This window comes from Giraffa tippelskirchi, chromosome 2, assembly GCF_054371585.1.
Source record: "Giraffa tippelskirchi isolate mGirTip1 chromosome 2, T2T-mGirTip1v1.2.pri, whole genome shotgun sequence".
Classification (NCBI taxonomy): Eukaryota; Metazoa; Chordata; class Mammalia; order Artiodactyla; family Giraffidae; genus Giraffa; species Giraffa tippelskirchi.
In genome coordinates this window covers 168,563,102-168,584,202 of record NC_137276.1, presented here as the reverse complement: position 1 = coordinate 168,584,202, position 21,101 = coordinate 168,563,102, and the positions used below count along the sequence as shown (strand labels likewise).

General features: G+C 37.8%; 1 protein-coding gene and 1 pseudogene across 12 annotated transcripts in view; both read right to left on the bottom strand.

Annotated features, from left to right (window-relative positions):
- Positions 1–430: 430 nt before the first annotated feature.
- The window catches only part of IQCB1 (IQ motif containing B1), a 45,983-nt gene continuing 25,312 nt past the window's right edge, over positions 431–21,101 (bottom strand). For 7 of the 12 annotated variants that reach the window (XM_081571823.1, XM_081571820.1, XM_081571824.1 and 4 more), the window contains 6 exons: positions 20,657–20,766; positions 16,569–16,711; positions 14,805–14,953; positions 3,632–3,763; positions 1,855–2,011; positions 431–1,017 (listed from right to left, as the gene is read on the bottom strand). In XM_081571823.1, the coding sequence (XP_081427949.1) occupies positions 791–1,017; positions 1,855–2,011; positions 3,632–3,763; positions 14,805–14,953; positions 16,569–16,711; positions 20,657–20,766 (918 nt within the window). In that variant the 3' untranslated portion in view covers positions 431–790. Of the gene's footprint in view, positions 1,018–1,854; positions 2,012–3,627; positions 3,764–14,804; positions 14,954–16,568; positions 16,712–20,656; positions 20,767–21,101 lie in introns of all 12 variants that reach the window. The other 5 variants (XM_081571828.1, XM_081571830.1, XM_081571829.1 and 2 more) reach the window with 1 other exon arrangement.
- LOC145538917 (pirin-like) lies at positions 7,649–9,278 on the bottom strand (annotated as a pseudogene).

Below are 21,101 nucleotides of genomic sequence, written 5' to 3'. Positions count from 1 at the left end.
ATTAGCAGAAATTTTTCTGGCATTGAATCCCAAGTGGGCTTTTTAAATGTAGTTACTTTTAGAAATAAGATGACAGAAGCTGAATTCAAACACTGGTAGAAAATAGTCAATTTGTCTTTCAAGTGACCATTTCTTTCCCTCACCTTAATGCCAAGAGCACATTTCCTGTGAGTGCATGCACATTTGCTAAGTCATGTCGGCTTCTTTGAGATCCCATGGACTACAGCCCTCCAGGCTCCTCTGTTCATGGGATTTTCCAGGCAAGAAAACTGGAGTGGGTTGCCATTTCCTCCTTCAGAGGATCTTCCTGACCCAGGGATTGATCCTGCGCCTCCTGTACTGCAGGCAGATTCTTTACCACTGTGCTGTCTGGGAAGCCTATTTAATAGAAAAATCAATACATGTGAAAAGTTGAAGTAAACCTGACAAGTTTTTCAGAACAATTGTTGAAAATATTTATTTAGAAAACACCTTTAGTTGGAAAACAGCAGAAACAAAAAAAGAAATATCACATTTCAAATATATATTAATAACAGAATACAATGCTGAGTTTAGTTTCATAATAAAAGCCACACCAATTTGTATGTGTGGCCAAGGATGGAGGTGTGGAAAAAGAAAAGAATTGAAACTGAGGTAGAAAATAACTCTTTGCCTATTTCCTTCAAGTCTTGTTTGGAAAAGAACCTCTGGAAAACCATGAGTTAGGATAACACTAGTCTACTAGCATGTCAGAGGAAGAACCAATATTATCTCTTGAAATATAGATATGTCATTCCTCCAGGTAACTCCTTTAAGGTGGTTTGGGTCCACCAATGAATAAAGTTCCTAATTCTACACTAAGTTCATCCTTTGGGACGTCAATATCATCTGCTTCTTCCCCAAGCTTCTTCCACCAGGGTGCTTGTATATGTTTCAGGGTGGTAAGATGGGCCTGCTTGGCTTTGGCTGCCACAGGCCTGGATCTACTTTGGAAGAGCTCAGGATCTTTTCCTTCTGCCTCCTTCAGACTTGGTGCTTCTGTAGTAACAAAAAATAAACAGGTGAGTGGAAGAGTTCCTTACCAAACAAACAGCAACTTAGAAACTGCAGAGCTGGAACTCTGCAATAGAAGCAGAAACTAGATTCTAACTCTGAGTCTATTATTGCCAGCTAGAGTTGGCATGTGACTATTCACAAGATGTAGCCCATCCTTCTGTGTTTAAAGGGAAAGAATAAAGAGGTACATTTTTTTTTTAGATGGTTTATTTAAAAGAGTAGGAACTTAAAAAAATTCTTAGAGATGAGAGGCTCAGTTCTAGCCACCCATCCATTCAATAATACAAAGTTTACAAGTAAATGGCACTAAATGGAGGACCCTGACCCCTTCTGCTCCACAAATAATAAAAGTGTTTTAGAACCTGTCTGAAACACTGGCTTCATGGATGGGATCTCTCATTTAATGCACCAGCAGTTGTGAGAAGCAGGTGAATTAATTTTTGTGGGAACAATTCATTAAAAATATAAAATGGCACCATAAAATACTGTCATTATCTACTTTTAAAATAGGCTTAAGAAACTTTCCTTACTATATAACAGAGCCTGGCTAGTAGGGTTCAGCATCCTTGAAATTAATAACTTTGTCTGAGTTGGTACATTTGAATGATAGAAAGGTTGAGAGAAGCAGTCAGTAAGATTATGGGATATGCATCAGTTGAAAACATTGTGTGCTGATATGATTCAGAAGTAGAAATTTCTGAGGATAGGAAATGAGCTAATAGATCACTAAATGCTATTTTCCTTCTGAAGATTATGGCTGTCACCAAAATCTTGCATAGGGTGTTCCTTTTAGGAAACAAAAATGGAATGAGCACATACTCATCAACTGTTCAATGTTGGTGCTGATCTGAGCCATCAGTGCCTCCCTGTGCTGTTGAGATCTCTCTTCTAGAGCCCTGCCCATGAAGTAGTGTTGCAGTCGTTCTTGTGCTTGGGAATGGAGCTCTCTGCTGGTCACATCTGATATCTGAGAGCCCTGGGAACAAAGGACAGAAGAAAATTGTCACATGAAGGACACATATATCAAAGTATGTTTCACTTTCAGTAGCTGCTGCATGTGGGTTCAGTAGTTGTGGCTCCCGGGCTCTAGAGCACAGACTCAGTAGTTGTGGTGGATGGGCTTAGTTGCCCCATAGCATGTGGGATCTTCCTGGACCAGAGACTGAACCCATGTCTCCTGCACTGGCAGGCAAATTCTTTACCACTGAGCCACCAGGGAAGCCTGACCTTGTACTCTTGAACAAACATTAAATAACTTCTTAAAAGCAGATTTCATTGAAAATGCAGGTGGGCAAGATTCTTTTTGATATACTCCTATACCTCACTTCCTCACACAGTGTAGTATTCTGGGAGAATAGGTAAGATTGAGGAATCACAGTGAAAATTACAAATGGTTTGGTAAAGACACTGGCCTGGAGGAGTAACAGGACCAGTCCCTTTGTTCTGAACCCCACCTGAGAAACTGCCTTACTTCTTATCCTATTCCTTCTCTCAAACTTATCTAAGCCATAATGTTATAACAGCTTCTAATTTCACAGAACAAGGGACAGAATCATTCAAAGGACCATATTCTTCTGGCTAGTTAGCTACTTTAAAGGGAACTGACCTAATTATTAATATTTAGAACAAGGATGAAATAACCTCAACACTGAAACTGATAAAGTTTCTAACACTACAGTTTTCTCAGGCATTCCAGTTCCTGGATCATGGATGCTGCCTTGTTTTAACTAACATCTTACTTGTCAGCCAGAGTAACAGCTGTACTAGAGCATGGCTAAAGCAGCACTTCTTTTTTAAATAGGAGAATGCATCAGAATCACGCACAGTGCGTTAATAAAAAATAGAGATCAAAGCCCTAAACAATAAGGGCTAAAATTACAAAACTCTTAGAAGAAAAGATAGAGGAAAAGCTTTATGATGTTAGATTTAGCAATGATTTCTTTAATACGACACTGTGAAGGTACAGACAATAACAAAAAAAATTAGACAAATTGTACTTCATCAAAATGAAAAAGTTTTGTGCATCAAAGGATACTATCAATAGAGTAAAAAGGCAGCCCATAGAATGGAAGAAAATATTTGCAAATCATACATCTGATAAGGAATTAATATCCAGAATATACAGAGAACTCCTAAAACTCAACACTAAAAAAAAAAAAAAACAAACGGATGGGTAAAGGACTTCAATTGAAATTTCTCCAAAAAAAAATATACAAACAGCCAATAAACACAAAAAGAGATGTTAAAAATCACTAATTATTAGAGAATGTAAATAAACCCAAATCACAATACCACTTCATGTTCATTAGGACATGAAAATAATAAATGTTGATAAGGATGTACCAACAGTCTTGCTGATGCAGTACGGAAAACCACTAAGTTGAAGTTAAGTGTCCTTTACTATTGACTTTACCTTTATGGTCCACACAATTATAAGACTCCAAAGCCATACTAAAGCCACAGTAATGCCATGGTAAGGCTACGATAAAGCCATTGCATTACCTTATGGCAACAATAAATGTAAATATACAACTGAGACACTTATTTGTTGGTGAGTATCACACACTGCAATAATGTAACACAAAAGCCTACACACTGGATGTCTTCTGATATAGTCATCCACTTGTTGTTTCAGTTCAATTCTGCGTGCATCAGTGAGTTCTCTGAGTCCAGGCCAAGGAGCAAATAGTTTCTTTTTCTTACGGCATTTTGCTAGGAATTTAAGAGTCTGGGAAAAACAAAAAAAGACTTGTGATTTTTCTTCCCTGACTGGTAGAACTACTTTCTTCCTACAACAATATATAGTGGGGACAACACTGTAATAGTTGTTAACTCATAGTGTGTATAGAGGGAAGAGATGACAGATGTGACAGAGGACAATAACTTTATCATTATAATCTTTTGTAGTGTTTTAATATTTTACAAAGATATATTCATGTATTATTTTTACAGAAGGCAATAAAGAGAAATAAACAGGGAACGAGCTTTGGGTTCTAGTCTAAGTTCTAGTCCCTTACAAAACTGTTTGATTTCGGGCAAGTCACTCAATCTCCATAAGACAGGTTCTATGTCTACAGAAAACAGGGACCCCCAATTCTACTTAGCACAAAGATAGTAAAGATCAAGGAGACAGTATATAAGAAAAAGTTTGGTAAACAAATGTGCTTCCTTTTGTTCTTCAGAATGAATTCCTGATAAGAAATCTTGTAACAGGCAAGATTTGGAGACAAGAAATTATTTTGCCCAATTTTTTTTCACTCTTCTCCTTTCTTTGTAGTTCTTATTTTCATCAAAGTTAATATGTTCTATGTTCACATTATTAAGGCAAAGGTTGGAAAATTATGCCCACAGATCAAATCCAGCTGCTACCTGTTTTTGAGTAGCTGGAGAAGAATGATTTTTTTACATTTTGAAAGTGAAGTGCAAGTGTTAGTTGCTCAGTCGTGTCCGATTCTTTGTGATCCCATAGACTGTAGCCTGCCAGGCTCCTCTGTCCATGTAATTCTCCAGGCAAGAATACTGGAATGGGTACCTATTCCCTTCTCCAGGAGATCTTTCTGACCCAGGGATTGAACCAAGGTAGCCTGCACTGCAGGCAGATTCTTTACTGTCTGAGTCACCAGGGAAGCCCTTTTACATTTTATATGATTATAAAGTTCAAAAGGAAAAGAATTATTTTATGACATGTGAAAATTAAGGGAAATTCAAAATTCAGTGTCTACAAATATTTATTGAAACACAATCATGCTCATTTGTTTCCATACTGTCCACAATTTCTTTTGTGCTACAACTGTAGAGCTGAAGAGTTGCAAGAAAACTGCATGACCTGCAACCTAATATATTTTACAATTTGATGCTTTCCTAAAATTTGTTGATGTAACTCTATTGTTTAAAGTATCAGTTTTAGAAGGATTGTTAAAAATTTACAGCTGTCTGCCCACTTATCCTGTCCTCTCCTCTCAAAGACATAAACTTTAGTTCTTTCAGGTTTTTCTTCTGATGTTTATTTCCATCTACATTTTTGTGATTTTTTTTCAGTAATAGGTATTATCTATTGACTTTCTTATATGAAAGGTAAGGACTTAGCTCTTTTGCACATACTTTCTATATCTCTAAATATTCAATATTATTAAATCATAATTTTAGTTATGTTAATGTTCAGTGTTTACATTATGCCTACATAAAGGCTATTCATTTTATGACCATATAGTGTGTGATAATTACTTTTTTCTTCCTTGCATATTTTAATACATTGGAAAAATAAGCAAGGAATTAATAATTATATTATTTTCCTTGATTGTTTTTCTATGTATTTATCACTGATTATATATAACAACTTCTGCCCTAATTGTCCATACAGTAAAACATATCAGGCAATCTACCAAATTAATTTTCTTGGATATATATTCTGGAGCTTTTTGACCTGCTCCAATCTGGATCAATCATTCTCTATGCTTGGTGCATAGCTGTCATCCTGATGTCCCCATTCACCATCATCTTGGTGACTCTTCTCATTTTTCCTTTGTGTTTTCTGAATTCCTTTCTTGAGTTATCCCTTTGTTTCAGAGACTTGTGATGCATAAATAGATCTTTATAGTCTATCTTTATTTTTAACTGATGGTCTGGTTGGATGCAAAATTCTAATTGGAAGTCATTTTCCCTCAAACATGTGTCAGCCTAACTCCAATACCACCTTTTAGCTTCCAATTATGTTGTTGAAGAGTACTTTTGTTCCCAGTGTGTATGTATTGTGAGTGTATTTCTGTCTTTGTATTGGACAGTTGGTCAGTCCTTTTGAACTAAACCACATGGTATTTGGTTCTGGGAAATCAAACTATTTTATTTTCTCTCCTCCAGTTTTTCTTCTTCTCTGTTTCACTTGTTTGGATATTTGACCTCTTAGACTGGTTCTCTTTTCTTTTTGCCCTGCTCTCTAGATTTCCCAAACCTTTTTTCCTATCCCTTTTATTATATCTTGTATTATTTTTTCTGGCAAATTTTATTATATTTGTTCCCTGTTATACAGCATCTTGATTTTGTCTCATGTATTATTTTTAGTTCTCTGAGAAAATAATACATTTAAAATGTTTTCTTATCCCTGCTATAGCTGTTTCCACCAAACAGTTTTATTCTGTTGGTTCAGCGTTAGCTTTCCTCAGATGTCCAGTGATTACTTTCAGCTGTTTAGAAATTCTGAGCAGGAGGGTAGGGTTAATCTACTATGTACTTCTTTTTAGGGCTACTGAACTGGGCTGCTTCACTGGAGCACCTCAATGTGAGTTTAACTATTCTCTTGGACTGTTCAGATTTCCTCAAGAAAATGCTTTCAACAGGATTTAAGCCTGGGTGACAGCACTGAGAGCTGGGAAGTAAAAAGGGGCTGGAGGTTTTCATATCAGTATATAAACTTTCCTTAATATCTGTTTTTGTTTTTGTTTTTGTTTTTTTTTTATAAATTTATTTATTTTAGTTGGGGGCCAATCACTTCACAACATTGCAATAGTTTTTGCCATACATTGACATGAATCAGCCATGGGTTTACATGTGTTCCCCCTCCTGGACCCCCCACCCACCTCCCTCCCGATCCCATCCTTCTGGATCATCCCATTGCCCCGGCCCTGAGCCCTTGTCTCATGCATCGAACATGGAATGGTGTTCTGTTTCACATATGATAATGTACATGTTTCAATGCTATTCTCCCAGAACGTCCCACCCTCACCATCTCCCTCAGAGTCCATAAAATTGTTCCATGCATCTGTGTCTCTTATTCTGTCTCGCATATAGGGTTATCGTTACCATCTTTCAAATTCCATATATATGCATTAGTATACTGTATTGTTGTTTTTCTTTCTGGCTTACTTCACTCTGTATAATGGGCTCCAGTTTCATCCATCTCAGTAGAACCGATTCAAATGTATTTTTTTTAAATATCTGTTTTTACTATAGTATTCAAGCCTTCAACTGCGCTTGCATTCTCCTATTGAGAGATTTTTCTCCTTTTCTTCTGTTCTTCCCTTTTCTTGATTTTTCTTCCTTATATTTCCTATCCTTCCTCTGCCTCCTGCTTTTAGTACCAAGTCAGGTTTATGATGCTATGCTGGGAACTCAAAAGTAAAGTTTCCAGAACAGGGGAATTTTTGCCCTTTGATCAAAGTTCACCTTGACATCTCTTTCTCTGTCTCTTCTTCATTCTTTGTTTTTTTAGGGCTCTCTGAGATTATATCTATCTCCAAATGTTTATTTTTTTCAACTGCCAATGGTTTGTTTCAGTAAGTGCTTTTGTGGTTGGTCTTCAATGGATATGTATACATGGTACTTTTCTGCTATAATCAGGTAGCTATCACTCTGGCTCTAGAGAGGAGATGCAAGCAAACATCACCTTCTTTCTGAGCTTCTTTTTCTTTTTTGTAAAAGAACCAACAATTAGGTTTATTTGCTGGTGCCAGGAAATATCTCACATTCACTGCTGTAAAAACCATGTTTATCACTTTAGTGTGGAATTCTTTAGAAGCACTGGTAAAGTCAGCTTTGGAAATTGGATGCACTGAATAGGAATAGGCAGATCCCACAAATAGAAAATTCTAGAAGGCAGTCAGATCTGCCCTTGTGCTTGTCACTCGTTTCCAATATTTGATTTTCAGGTTTTGGCTCTTTCAAAGTCATTTTCCACATTTCTGAAATCAAGAATGGCCTGAGAAATCTTTTCATTTGTGTTCATCAAAAATGAACCTAAAGTAGAAGGAGACATTCAGAAAGATCTGGGTGATAAGAATATTTTCTTCTACCACTAAAATGGTATGCATTCTGTAGTTCTTAATTTGAAACAAACTCAGGCATATGTGAACAACAAACAGTTATTTTCCTAGCATCTGATTCCCAAGGAGTATAAAACAAGTTTGTAAACTAGGATTGTGAATGATTATGAAGACCAAATTTCAGATAAACAAATGCCAATTATATCTCACTCACCCATTGTAAGCTGTCATCAGGAATGACAATCTCTTCATTAAAAATATTCTTAGGTTTGGTTCTTTCACAACCATTTTTGAAGTTTTAGTTCTTTTTATCTTCTTTATTTTTTAAAATTGAGGTACGATATTATTGACATACGATATTAATTTTAGGTGTCCAACATAATGTTGTTATTTGTATGTATTTGGAAATGGCTGTCACAGTAGGTATAGTTAACATCTGTCACCACACACAGTTACATAATTCTTTTTCTTGTGATAAGAACTTTAAAGATTTACTGTAGTTGTCAGTTAAATAGCATTGGCTAATGTCAAAAACTGAACTGACTTGATAAAAAAAATTTCGTCACAGTTTTGGTATCTCTGCAGTATATGAGGCTGTGTCCTTTCATAAGGGTCTCAGTTATGTTTGAAAATTAGTAGCACCTCACTGACAATAAACAGAAGATTACAAAAATTTCAAGTCAAGAAAGTATCACATTTTGGATTCTCTAAGGGTAAGTACACTTTTCCATGCTGAACAACTGGTTCTCTTAATGGCTCCTCAAGAATTAGGATGGAGTGGCTTCTCTCAGGATCTTTATTCTTCACCTGGACACTGTCACCTTCCCCTAACATAGCTGTGTGATGAGGTTCTGTTTTTTGTTGCACATTATCAGGTACAGTATACACATTTCCAGATATGGTACAAAGGGAGCTTGTCCACCCTTTAGGAATAGGCTGGGAATGCTTTGCTCCTTTGTCCAATTTGAAGTCCAAATATAAGGTTGGTGTGTAGATGTAAATCTTGGACTTGACTCCCAGGACTTCTCCAGAAATGACAGCAATGGTCACATTATCCTTACTGGGTTTAGGGATTTCACTGCTTTTCAGTTCCTGATACCAAGGCTCCACTATCTTCTGTGAGCTCCTCAAATTAACCCACAGTTGAAGGTCATGGACTGGCTCCTCTGAGCAAGGCGTCTCCTCATGCATAATGCTCCAGCCTGAGATCATCCGCTACAAGCCTCCTGAGTTCAACTGACCAACATGTCCATGACAGTCTTCCTGGGCTATGCTACACCCCCCTTCCACGAAGTAAGATATTGTTTCAAAACCTCAGTGCAGGTGATCAGGAAATCCACTTGGTCTACTACCTTTAAATTCATCAAACAGTAAAAATGGAGCCAGATTTTAAAACTCAGGTCTGCCAATACTTCTGCGGAGCCATCCTTCAACCCATTCTAACTGCTCCTGGCTGAGCACTAACAGGGTAACTTTGGAGGACACCATGTTGAAGGATAAAAAGAGAGTGTTTGGAGGCTTAGCAGATCACAATGCCCTGCAAAAGAAAAGTTGTCTGCCATTTGCACCAAATTGCAGAGGACCAGTAAGCATCTCTGGCCATCTCTCTCAGAGACTCCCCTGGGAGCCTAAAGCCAGCCAAGGAGGGCAGGGTTCCGCTATCTGATCACCAGCACTGACCCTGCTTAGCCCCACTGGTGCCCAGTACTCCCATGCTCTTGGGGGCCCTCTCTGAGCTTCTTAAGAGATATAAATGCAAGAAAAGAAAATCCTGGAGCATTAAGAGGGTTCAGTTCAGTTCAGTCTCTCAGCCATGTCTGACTCTTTGCGACCCCATGAACTGTAGCACGCCAGGCCTCCCTGTCCATCACCAACTACCGGAGTCCACCCAAACCCATGTCCATTGAGTCGGTGATGCAATCCAACCATCTCATCCTCTGTCATCCCCTTCTCCTCCTGCCCTCAATCTTTCCCAGCATCAGGGTCTTTTCAAATGAGTCAGCTCTTCGCATCAGATGGCCAAAGTATTGGAGTTTCAGCTTCAGAATAAGTCCTTCCAATGAATATTCAGGACTGATTTCCTTTAGGATGGACTAGTTGGATCTCCTTGCAGTCCAAGGGACTCTCAAGAGTCTTCTCCAACACCACAGGTCAAAAGCATCAATTCTTCTGCGCTCAGCTTTCTTTATAGTCCAACTCTCACATCCATACAGGACTACTGGAAAAACTATAGCCTTGACTAGACGGACCTTTGTTGACAAAGTAATGTCTCTGCTTTTAAATATGCTATCTAGGTTGGTCATAACTTTCCTTCCAAGGAGTAAGCGTCTTTTAATTTCATGGCTGCAATCACCATCTGCAGTGATTTTGGAGCCCAGAAAAATAAAGTCAGCCACTGTTTTCCCATCTATTTGCCACAAAGTGATGGGACCAGATGCCATGATCTTAGTTTTCTGAATGTTGAGCTTTAAGCCAACCTTTTCATTCTCCTCTTTCACTTTCATCAAGAGGCTCTTTAGTTCTTCGCTTTCTGCCATAAGGGTGGTGTCGTCTGCATATCTGAGGTTATTGATATTTCTACCACCAATCTTGATTCCAGCTTGTGCTTCTTCCAGCCCAGTGTTTCTCACGATGTACCCTGCATATAAGTTAAATAAGCAGGGTGACAATATACAGCCTTGACGTACTCCTTTTCCTATTTGGAACCAGTCTGTTGTTCCATGTCCAGTTCTAACTGTTGCTTCCTGACCTGCATACAGGTTTCTCAAGAGGCAGGTCAGGTGGTCTGGTATTCCCATCTCTTTCAGAATTTTCCACAGTTTATTGTGATCCACACAGTCAAAGGCTTTGGCATAGTCAATCAAGCAGAAATAGATGTTTTTCTGGAACTCTTGCTTTTTCTATGATCCAACGGATGTTGGCAATTTGATCTCTGGTTCCTCTGCCTTTTCTAAAACCAGCCTGAACATCTGGAAGTTCTCAGTCCACGCATTGCTGAAGCCTAGCTTGGAGAATTTTAAGCATTACTTTAGTAGCATGTGAGATGAGTGCAATTGTGCGGTAGTTTGAGCGTTCTTTGGCATTGCCTTTCTTTGGGATTGGAATGAAAACTGACCTTTTCCAGTCCTGTGGCCACTGCTGAATTTTCCAGTTTTGCTGGCATATTGACTGCAGCACTTTCACAGCATCATCTTTGAAGATTTGATAGAGCTCAACTGCAATCCCATCACCTCCACTAGCTTTGTTCGTAGTGATGCTTTCTAAGGCCCATTTGACTTCACATTCCAGGATGTCTGGCTCTAGGTGAGTGATCACACCATCACGATTATCTGGGTCGTGAAGATCTTTTTTGTACAGTTCTTCTGTGTATTCTTGCCACCTCTTCTTAATATCTTCTGCTTCTGTTAGGTCCATACCATTTCTGTTCTTTATTGAGTCCATCTTTGCATGAAATGTTCCCTTCATATCTCTAATTTTCTTGAAGAGATCTCTAGTCTTTCCCATTCTATTGTTTTCCTCTATTTCTTTGCATTAATCACTGAGGAAGGCTTTCTTATCTCTCCTTGCTATTCTTTGGAACTCTGCATTCAAATGGGTATATCTTTCCTTTTCTCCTTTGCTTTTCGCTTCCCGTCTTTTCACAGCTATTGTAAGGCTTCCTCAGACAGCCATTTTTCTTTTTGCATTTCTTTTTCTTGGGGATGGTCTTGATCCCTGTCTCCTGTACAATGTCACGAACCTCCATCCATAGTTCATCAGGCACTCTATGTCTGTCAGATCTAGTCCCTTAAATCTATTTCTCACTTCCACTGTATAGTCATAAGGCATTTTTAGGTCATTCCTGAATGGTCTAGTGGTTTTGTCCACTTTCTTCAATTTCAGTCTGAATTTGGCAATAAGGAGTTCATAATCTAAGCTACAGTCAGCTCCCGGTCTTGTTTTTGCTGACTGTATAGAGCTTCTCCATCTTTGGCTGCAAAGAATATAATCAATCTGATTTCGTTGTCCAACTACTGGTGATGTCCATGTGTAGAGTTTTCTTTTGTGTTGTTGGAAGAGGGTGTTTGCTATGACCAGTGTGTTCTCTTGGCAAAACTCTATTAGCCTTTGCCCTGCTTCATTCTGTACTCCAAGGCCAAATTTGCCTGTTGCTCCAGGTGTTTCTTGACTTCCTACTTTTGCATTCCAGTCCCGTATAATGAAAAGGACATCTTTTTTGGGTATTAGTTCTAGAAGGTCTTGTAGGTCTTCATAGAACTGTTCAACTTCAGCTTCTTCAGCGTTACTGGTTGGGGCATAGACTTGGATTACCGTAATATCCAATAATTTGCCTTGGAAACGAACAGAGATCATTCTGTTGTTTTTGAGATTGCATCCAAGTACTGCATTTCAGACTCTTTTGTTGACCATGATGGCTACTCCACTTCTTCTAAGGGATTCTTACCCACAGTAGTAGATATAATGGTTACCTGAGTTAAATTCACCCATTCCCGTCCATCTTAGTTCGCTGATTCCTAGTCAGTCTTTATCATCTCCTGTTGGACCACTTCCAATTTGCCTTTATTCATGGACCTAACATTCCAGGTTCCTATGCAATATTGCTCTTTACAGCATCAAACCTTGCTTTTATCACCAGTCCCTCCCACAACTGGGTGTTGTTTTTGCTTTGGCTCCATCCCTTCATTCTTTCTGGAGTTATTTCTCCACTGATCTCCAGTAGCATATTGGGCACCTACCGACCTGGGGAGTTCATCTTTCAGTGTCCTATCTTTTTGCCTTTTCATACTGTTCATGGGGTCCTCAAGGTGCGGAAGTGTGGAGGCTGCCCCGGTGGCACAGAAGCGCAGCCAAGAGGAGCTACCCCACATCCAAGGTCAGGGGCGACGGCCGAGAGGAGCTACCCCACGTCCAAGGTAAGGAGCAGTGGCTGCACTTTGCTGGAGCAGCCGTGAAGAAATACCCCACATCCAAGGTAAGAGAAACCCAAGTAAGATGGTAGGCACTGAGAGAGGGCATCAGAGGGCAGACAGACTGAAACCACAATCACAGACAACTAGCCAATCTGATCACACGGACCACAGCCTTGTCTAACTGAATGAAACTAAGCCATGCCACGTGGGGCCACCCAAGACAGACGGGTCATGGTGGAGAGGTTGATAGAATGTGGTCCACTGGAGAAGGGAATGGCAAAACACTTCAGTATTCTTGTCTTGAGAACCCCATGAACAGTATTAAGAGGATAAAGGCAGCTAATTCTTCAAATTTAATTCCAATACTATACTACTACAGAAAACCCTAAGTTGTCTACATGAGTAAGGATGTGTAATTTGAAATTAGCCGGTTTACACAAGGTAAAAGGTAAAAAGAGGTGAAATTAGTATTTTGCATGTACTGAGTTACATAAGCATAACTCAATATATGTAAAATATTAGCATTTCAACATGTAATAAAAATAAAAAATCTGGGACTTCCCTGGTAATCCAGTGGTTAAGACTCTGCACTGCTACTCCACCACTGCAGTGGGCATGGGTTTGATACCTGATCAGGGAACTAAGATCCCATATGACAAGCAGCACAGGAGAAAAAAAAAAGAAGGAGGTAGTCATGAGGTGAAGGTATTAGAAAGGACCCACAGGTTCCTCCTTTCACCATCAGTCTCTAACACTAGTGCTGTGCTATATGCTTAGTCGCTCAGTCATGTCCAACTCTTTGCAATTCCATGGACTGTAGCCTGCCAGGTTCCTCTGTCCATGGGGATTCTCCAAGCAAGAAAACTGGAGTGCGTTGCCATGCCCTCCTCCAGGGTTAACACTGGTATCCATGGGTTAATCCTTAGATGGCCTTGCTTAGCAGAAGGTAAACAGCATGCATGGATGTGATTCAGTGATAGAACAGGATCATCTGTTGCAGACTTGGCCTGAATGAGAAAGATGGAGGCAGCAGACCCTCTCTCCCAGAGTAGAGCGCTGCTCTGTTTTTTGAATGGTTTGAAAAAAATCTTTGTAAAAGCTTAATCAGAGAAATCAACAAAGAGACTGTTCAAAATCTATTACTGTGAACAACTGAAACTGACCTAAAATTTTACAATAAGGGATTATAAAACTAAATGCTATGTGACTGAAATCCTAATATGAATGTTAACCATGTGTAAGTCAATAACCATATATTAGGAAAACTAGATATTAAGTGAAATGGACAGTCTTGTGCTATAAAATATTACTATGCTCCAGATAAACCCCAGGAAAATTACTAAAGAACACCATTCTATAATTCAAGAATTATAATGATCTAATTATACCTAATATATTATCTATGCATTTAAAACATCCAATATGATATGCTGCACTTAAATAGGACTTTACAATTGACAAAATACTTTCCCATAAATTAGGTCATCTGATCCACATAACTGAGTGAAAAAGAGAATAAATAAGACTTAGTGACTTATCCTTGAGATGCTCATAGTTCAAGTAAAAACAAAAAAAAAATTAACAAATAACAACACTGCATTTTAGTATGTAAATACTAAATACTAAAGTATTTAGTACTGCATGTTTGTATCTAGAGAATAGAGCTTGGTGAGCTGCAGTCCATGGGGTCGCTAAGAGTCGGACACGATTGAGCGACTTCACTTTCACTTTTCACTTTCACACATTGGAGAAGGAAATGGCAACCCACTGCAGTGTTCTTGCCTGGAGAATCCCAGGGATGGGGGAGCCTGGTGGGCTGTTGTCTATGGGGTCGCACAGAGTCAGACACGACTGAAGCGACTTAGCAGCAGCAGCAGCAGCAGCAGCATTTTAGTAAATGATGCACAAGGTTCTATCAAAGTAATAAGGACTGAATGTCTAAATCATTTTGGCCTTAAGGAGGTTCTGACAGAGGAAGAAACTAAGGCTTAGAAAAAGCTAAATGACTTAACCAAGACTTTACAGCAGGTAAACAGCAAAAGTCAAGTTTGAATCCATGTCTCTGCCTACTAATCCAGTACTCTTTTTACTACATCAGACTTACTGCTCTCTGAAGTATGACAGCCGCTTTATATTCCGTAAGAGATGGCCTCTGTTGGCGAAAATTTTTCCTTTCCCTGTACCCTTTCCAATGTTTCTGGATAATCAATGCTGATTTCTCTTCTATTTCCCGATTATGTTTTTCCACCTGACCTAAAAAGATGACAGACACTATTACAACATACTCACTTCTATGCTTTCTCAAATTCTAGAATCAGGACAATCAAAGTAACAATCTTGTAGTCCTTTAATTATTTTCAATATGATTTTCCCAATTCTATTATTTTACAATGGTTATAAGATTTTAGAAACAAAGAGCTCCAATAGCCTTCTCAGATTATGCATCTTCTTTAGAAAAAAGACTCACATGATTATTTTGAGTCCTAGGAATGAGAAAGGACTAAAAATCCAATAGCAAGAATATTTAGAAAAAATGAATCGTAAATAAATAGTTAGAAAGTCATTCAGTACCACCAAAAGGAAAGGGCACACTGTGCATATACGTTACCTACTCTGTATGGTTATAAATTTGTCTTTAGTCACTCACTTGGTTCTACAGATAATTTTCTTTTTAGTTTCTAGCGATTGGTCAGCATATATCCTAGGGTTCACAGTAGATAAGTGATAGAATAAGGCAGTAGAAGGTAAAAATTAAAAGGGATATATTTGAGAGATAGTGCCAATTGGATTTAGTGGTGAACTAGATGTGGAGGGAGGGGAATAAATTTCAAGATGTCTCATAGATGGGACATTGAATAGACTGCTGGTGCAATTACCTGAGAGATTAGGAATACAGGAAGTGGAAATCTATGGGGAGAGATAATGACTAGCTGTGGGGATGCTTGTGGCTATCTAAGTAAAGCTAATCAATAAGCACCTGGCTACAGAGCTGTGCTGTCCAATGTAGTAAGCACTAGTCACAAATGGCTACTTAAAGACAATAAAATAAAATTTCAGGCCCTCAAGTGCACTAGTCACATTTCAAGTCAACAGCTAGCTCTAACCATTGGCACTGTACTGAACAGTGCAGACAAAGAACATTTCATTTTGTAGAAAGTTCTGTCGGGTAAGGCTGGTCTAGATCTTAGGGAAAAGGGTGAGGATGCAGACAAGACTTAAGAGTGCTAAGCACTCATTTGGTAATTGAAGCTACAGTTATGGGTGGGATACCCCAGGAAGAGCAATATGAGAATGGAGTAAGGAAGGAACTCTGGGAAGGATCTATATTTAAGGGAAAGAAAGAAAAGTAAGAGGCTATTGATGGATACTGGGAATAAGTAGTAGGAAGGGGAAGAAGAATAAAAAAGGAATCTTGAAATGTCTCAGATTTCCCAGGCTACACTTTAATATTAATTTCAGCTTTGTGTGTCAAAGATGGCAAGAAGGTGTCACCAGGTTTGTCACCAGAGTAAAGTTCTGAGGGCAGAATGTAGCAATGTAGCAATATTCTAACACCTTACTTAAGTTCAAGGGGTTCTTTCTTTATGTCAAAGACATCTATCTTTAAGCATAAAATTTTATGTTTCACGGATATATCTGAAAATTAAGAAAAATTAGTGGAGAGATTGGTCATCATCAACTAGTAAGTCTAATCAGAAAAAAATAAGAATTTTTTTTGACTAAAGAGATTTAGTAAGATTTACCTGAAAAAGTTGAAACAGGGGTAAAGGTCCACATTTAAAAATTAACTCATTAGGTAGCCAGGAAATTTGGTTTATCAAAAGCTACCCTATCAGTCTTACGCTTATAAACTGATAATGCCACAGACCTGGATGAACTATTTCAAGCATACTCAGCCGTATTTCTCGGGAAAGTCTCACGGCTCTCTGCCTTTGAATTTGCAGCTGTAATCTGTGGTCCTCTTCTTCCTTCTGTCTACTTAGCTTCATTAACATCTTTGTTCGTTTAGATCTATGATGGAAACATTAAGTACACATAATTTTCACGATCATATATCTACTCAAGAAGTATATGAAAAAAGGCTTAACCTCACTAGTAATCATATAAATACAGAGAGCAAAAAAGTTTTTAAAGATAATCCCTAGTGTAGTTAGAATATAATGAAATAAGTTTTCATGTGCTGCCGTACAACATTTCTGAAGAAATATTTGGATATATGCATCAAATTTTTTTCTGGAGAAATATTTAAAATATGTATCAAACACCTTAAAAATCATAACCAATTAATTCAATTTCTAATACTTCTTATGGAAAAATCTGATACATATGTCAATATTTATGTTCAAGGATTTTCTCCACAGCATTACAATAGTAACAAGTTGAAAACAAACCATATGTCCTACAATGTTGTTGCTGTTTAGTTGTTAAGTCATAGCCCACCAGGCTCCTCTGTCCATGAGATTTCCCAAACAAGAACACCAGAGTGGGTTGCCATTTCCTACTCCAGGGGATCTTCCTGACCCAGGGATTGAACCTGCATCTCCTGCTCTGGCAGGTGGATTCTTTACCATTGAGCCACGAGGGAAGCCCATGTCCTACAACAGTGAGTTATATAAATAAATTCTGGTTCATTCACTAGATGGAATTCTATAAACTATGAAAAAATAAAAATTTCAAAGAAGTACTTAATGGGTTTTGTTCATTTAACTCGACCAACATTTATCTGAGTGATTGCTGCCTACAATCACTGTCCCTAAGGCAAACAAAGAAGAGATACAGTTATGCCTTTGAGACAGTTTCAAGGGGAAGTTGAAAGGCAGTGGAATATGCCAGTTTGACACAAAGACTGTTTTGAGCTGGAGGCAAATGAGAATGATGAAGCATAGAAAGAAGTCTTCCCAGAGTGTCTCTTAACTGACTAGAAGCAGAAACATCTGAGAAATGAGGACTGTCACAAACTTTTCCTCCCAAGGTTTGGCCATGAAGATGGAAAGTTATGCTAAGACAGACTTGCACAAATAACACATATCTTTCATTACTTCCCCAACATATTTACGTCCCCCAATATACTTACCTTCCCACAGTTCATTGTCCTTAGAAGCCTAAAAACCTTCTCTTTTCACCTGTCACTTCTCTATAAATTACTATTCATATATATATATATATATATATATAAAAGCCTAAGTTATTTTCTTTTTTTAGGTAAGAAGTGGATTTATTTAGAGAGATATACATTACATAGACAGAATGCAGTCTGTCTCAAAAGGCTAGAACAACCCTGAGAGAAACACATTCCACTGACAGAGTGTGGGCCATTTCAGAAAGCAAGAACTATATAAACCCAAATTCTAACCACACCTTAAGTTATGTATCATGTCAGGTTTCTTCCATGTGATGTGTGCTTCACATGTTAAGAAATTGTTTTTCTTTTGTTAATCTGTTTTTGTTATTGTCAGTATAATCTTCATGACCCCAACCAATGAACCTAAAATAGATAGAGGGAAAAACTGTTTTCTTCCCCTACAAGTCAAACAGATAAGATAACTTAAATACCAGCACTATGTTAGAGGTAGGCAAATTGTGAGCTTTCCTGAGGGTAACTGAGATGGCTGTTAGCTGCTTCAGAAAACCTTGCTGAGAAAAAGGGCAGAAAACAAAGTTTTAACAGAAAATGAAGTTTCTGACCATGAAAAATGAGTAAATAAAAAAGAAAGCCCCAAGAAAGTGCTTTAAAAAGAATGTGACTAGAACAGAATATCTCTTGTTTAATCGGAAGCTCTGATAAATCTAGGTCCATGATTATGAGTTGTGGGCGGTCCCTCCCCAAAAAAAACATGGGAGAAGGAAATTACTCTGAGATAATGACCTGACCGCAAAGAGACAGAAATAACCTTTGCAGAAAGCCCAGCTACAAAGGAAGTAAAAGAAATTTGCATAAACTGTTACAACTAATAGAAGAGGAAAGGTGCTCAAACCTGGAGCAAACTGGAGATTAAAAATTAAAAACTCATTATAATGTGAGATTTAAGCAATTTTAGCCTCATGGAAAACGCCTTTTAAGGGATATATTTATAACCACTCTGGTGTTGCTACATAAAGAAATGGAATTTCTATTTTAAACAGTGGACTATTAATTAGATTCCATAGATACACTTCTAAGTGGACAAAATCTGTAATCCTAGGATACTTTTAAATAGAGATTTTTTAATATTGCAAAGGAAAATAGACTGGCAAATTTGGCAACTACTGTAAGACTAAACATTAAAGGTCTGAATCCATGGCACAGGGGCACCTTTAACTATAAAGGATGTACAACTGAAAATGATAGCAGGTAGAATCCATGAGTGGTAACTATTCAACCTGAGTTCACTACAAAGGTAAAGCTATACCAAGAACATCTCAGACTCTTATAAACAATATATTGTGACTCCCAAAATATCCATCATTTCCCAAATTTATTTCACCAAAGAAATAATTAACATTTTTAAAGAAACAGCAGGTAAGATAGACAATAAAACTTGAGCAATGCCTGAATGGATTATACTTGCCTCTCATGCATACTATTTATTTAATAGATCTGTCTGCCTAATTAGATATGTAAATCTTCAACGGCAAAAAATGTGCATTTTCCTCCCTACCACATTCTCAGTGCCCAGTAACATGCTAAAAAAATTTCTATTATTTTAATCTTGTGAGTTACACAGACAATTATCCCACCTTATAGATGGAAAATTTGAGGCTAAGGGAGGTAGGGAAACTTGTCCAAGATCATTCAGCCCATAAGTTGCTGAGGAGGGATACAAACTCAAGTCTGTTTAACTCTCCCAATACCCAGCATAGGCTCTGGAATATATTAGGCACTTGAAACATATTTAAAAAATTAATGCTTTTTTGCTACCAACGAAACTCATGCCCAATGATATTAGTAACTTTTTAAGTCTTCTCTGAAGGAAACTTTTACCAATGAAAAGAATGTCCATTAAGGGACACAGCCAGAGTGGCTTCAATACCTACCACTAATCCACACAGGTTCTTAGAGGCAACTGAAAGAAAACACACAGATACAAATGACTTAGTTCCTAACGTCGTTAATGATAAAGCAGGGCCATCTCACAGGTGACTTTTCATGCAGCCTATTTTAGTTCACTATTTTAAAACATGTTTGTAACCGAGAAACACAGCTGCAGTTATTAAAATAGTTTCAGTTTTCTTAAAAAAACATTGACTTCTGGAATATGCAAGTTATACCTCCGTGAACTAAAATTTAGCTTTAAGTTAGGTTACATGAAATCATTTCTGAGATGGCTCTAATTTATCAACAATGACCTAGGAGCTAACTCATATGTGTGTGGCATCTGTGTGTATGTTCTTTTTACCGCCTCTAAGAATCTAGATGTAGTCATGTAAAAAACTGGGCCACGTCTTCATTATTTCATTTTTAGTCTACTTGAAATAGAGATAAATGACAAACTATGTCATATGTCAATGGCCAAATCTATCCATGACATATTTACTGAGGAAAATCAGGTTAACATACTTAAGCCTTTTTATATTCATACACATTTTTACCATAATTACATTTGAACAATTATGGCAACTTTTAGTTTAAAGGATTTAATGAGATATTGACCATTATTGGCTCCCTCTGTAGACGTGGCTCACAAAAAAGTCTTAAGTGAGTAGGATTATGTATTTGCTACATTAGATTCCTGTTTTATGTTATGTCCTCTGCTTTTGAAAGTATATTAAGAAAAAAAAAAAAAAAAAAGAAAGTATATTAAGGTTAACGAAGTGCTGGCACTCAGAAATGTATGAAGCACAAATAAAAGCAAGAATGAAAGGAATACACTAGAATACTGAAAAAGAAAAAAAAATTCTAAGTTTTCACTCAGCTATACTCTAATAAGATATTTCTAGCCCTCTCAGATCATCAATCCTCTCACCCAAATTTTTTACCTGAAACTCCTCTGCAAAGTAATCACAGCAGATGGAAGCTTCTTCAATCTCTTTCTAGTCTGGAAACCCTTCCAATAAGCTTGAATCAAGCAAGCTGCTTTATGTCGTTTCTGAAATTAAAGGCCAGAATTAATTTAAAGACATCCCTAGGCAAGTTGTTTTTAGAAGTTTACTTCTTAAAATATCAGCCTGATCAAGTATTAATCTCTATCTTTAATAAATTGAGCAGAAGGCAACATTTGTATAAACCCAGCACAGGGACAGCCTAAGAATATTAAACCTCATCTCCCAAGGGAGGCTCAGTTAGGCAATATATAAAACGTATTCAAGATGCGGTCTGGTCAGCTTCAAATTCTCCCTGATTAATATCACTTCCATTCTCATTACAAGGATTTCACAATTTGGCTTATTTAATGCTTTAACATCTTTGCTTCACTTCTGATGC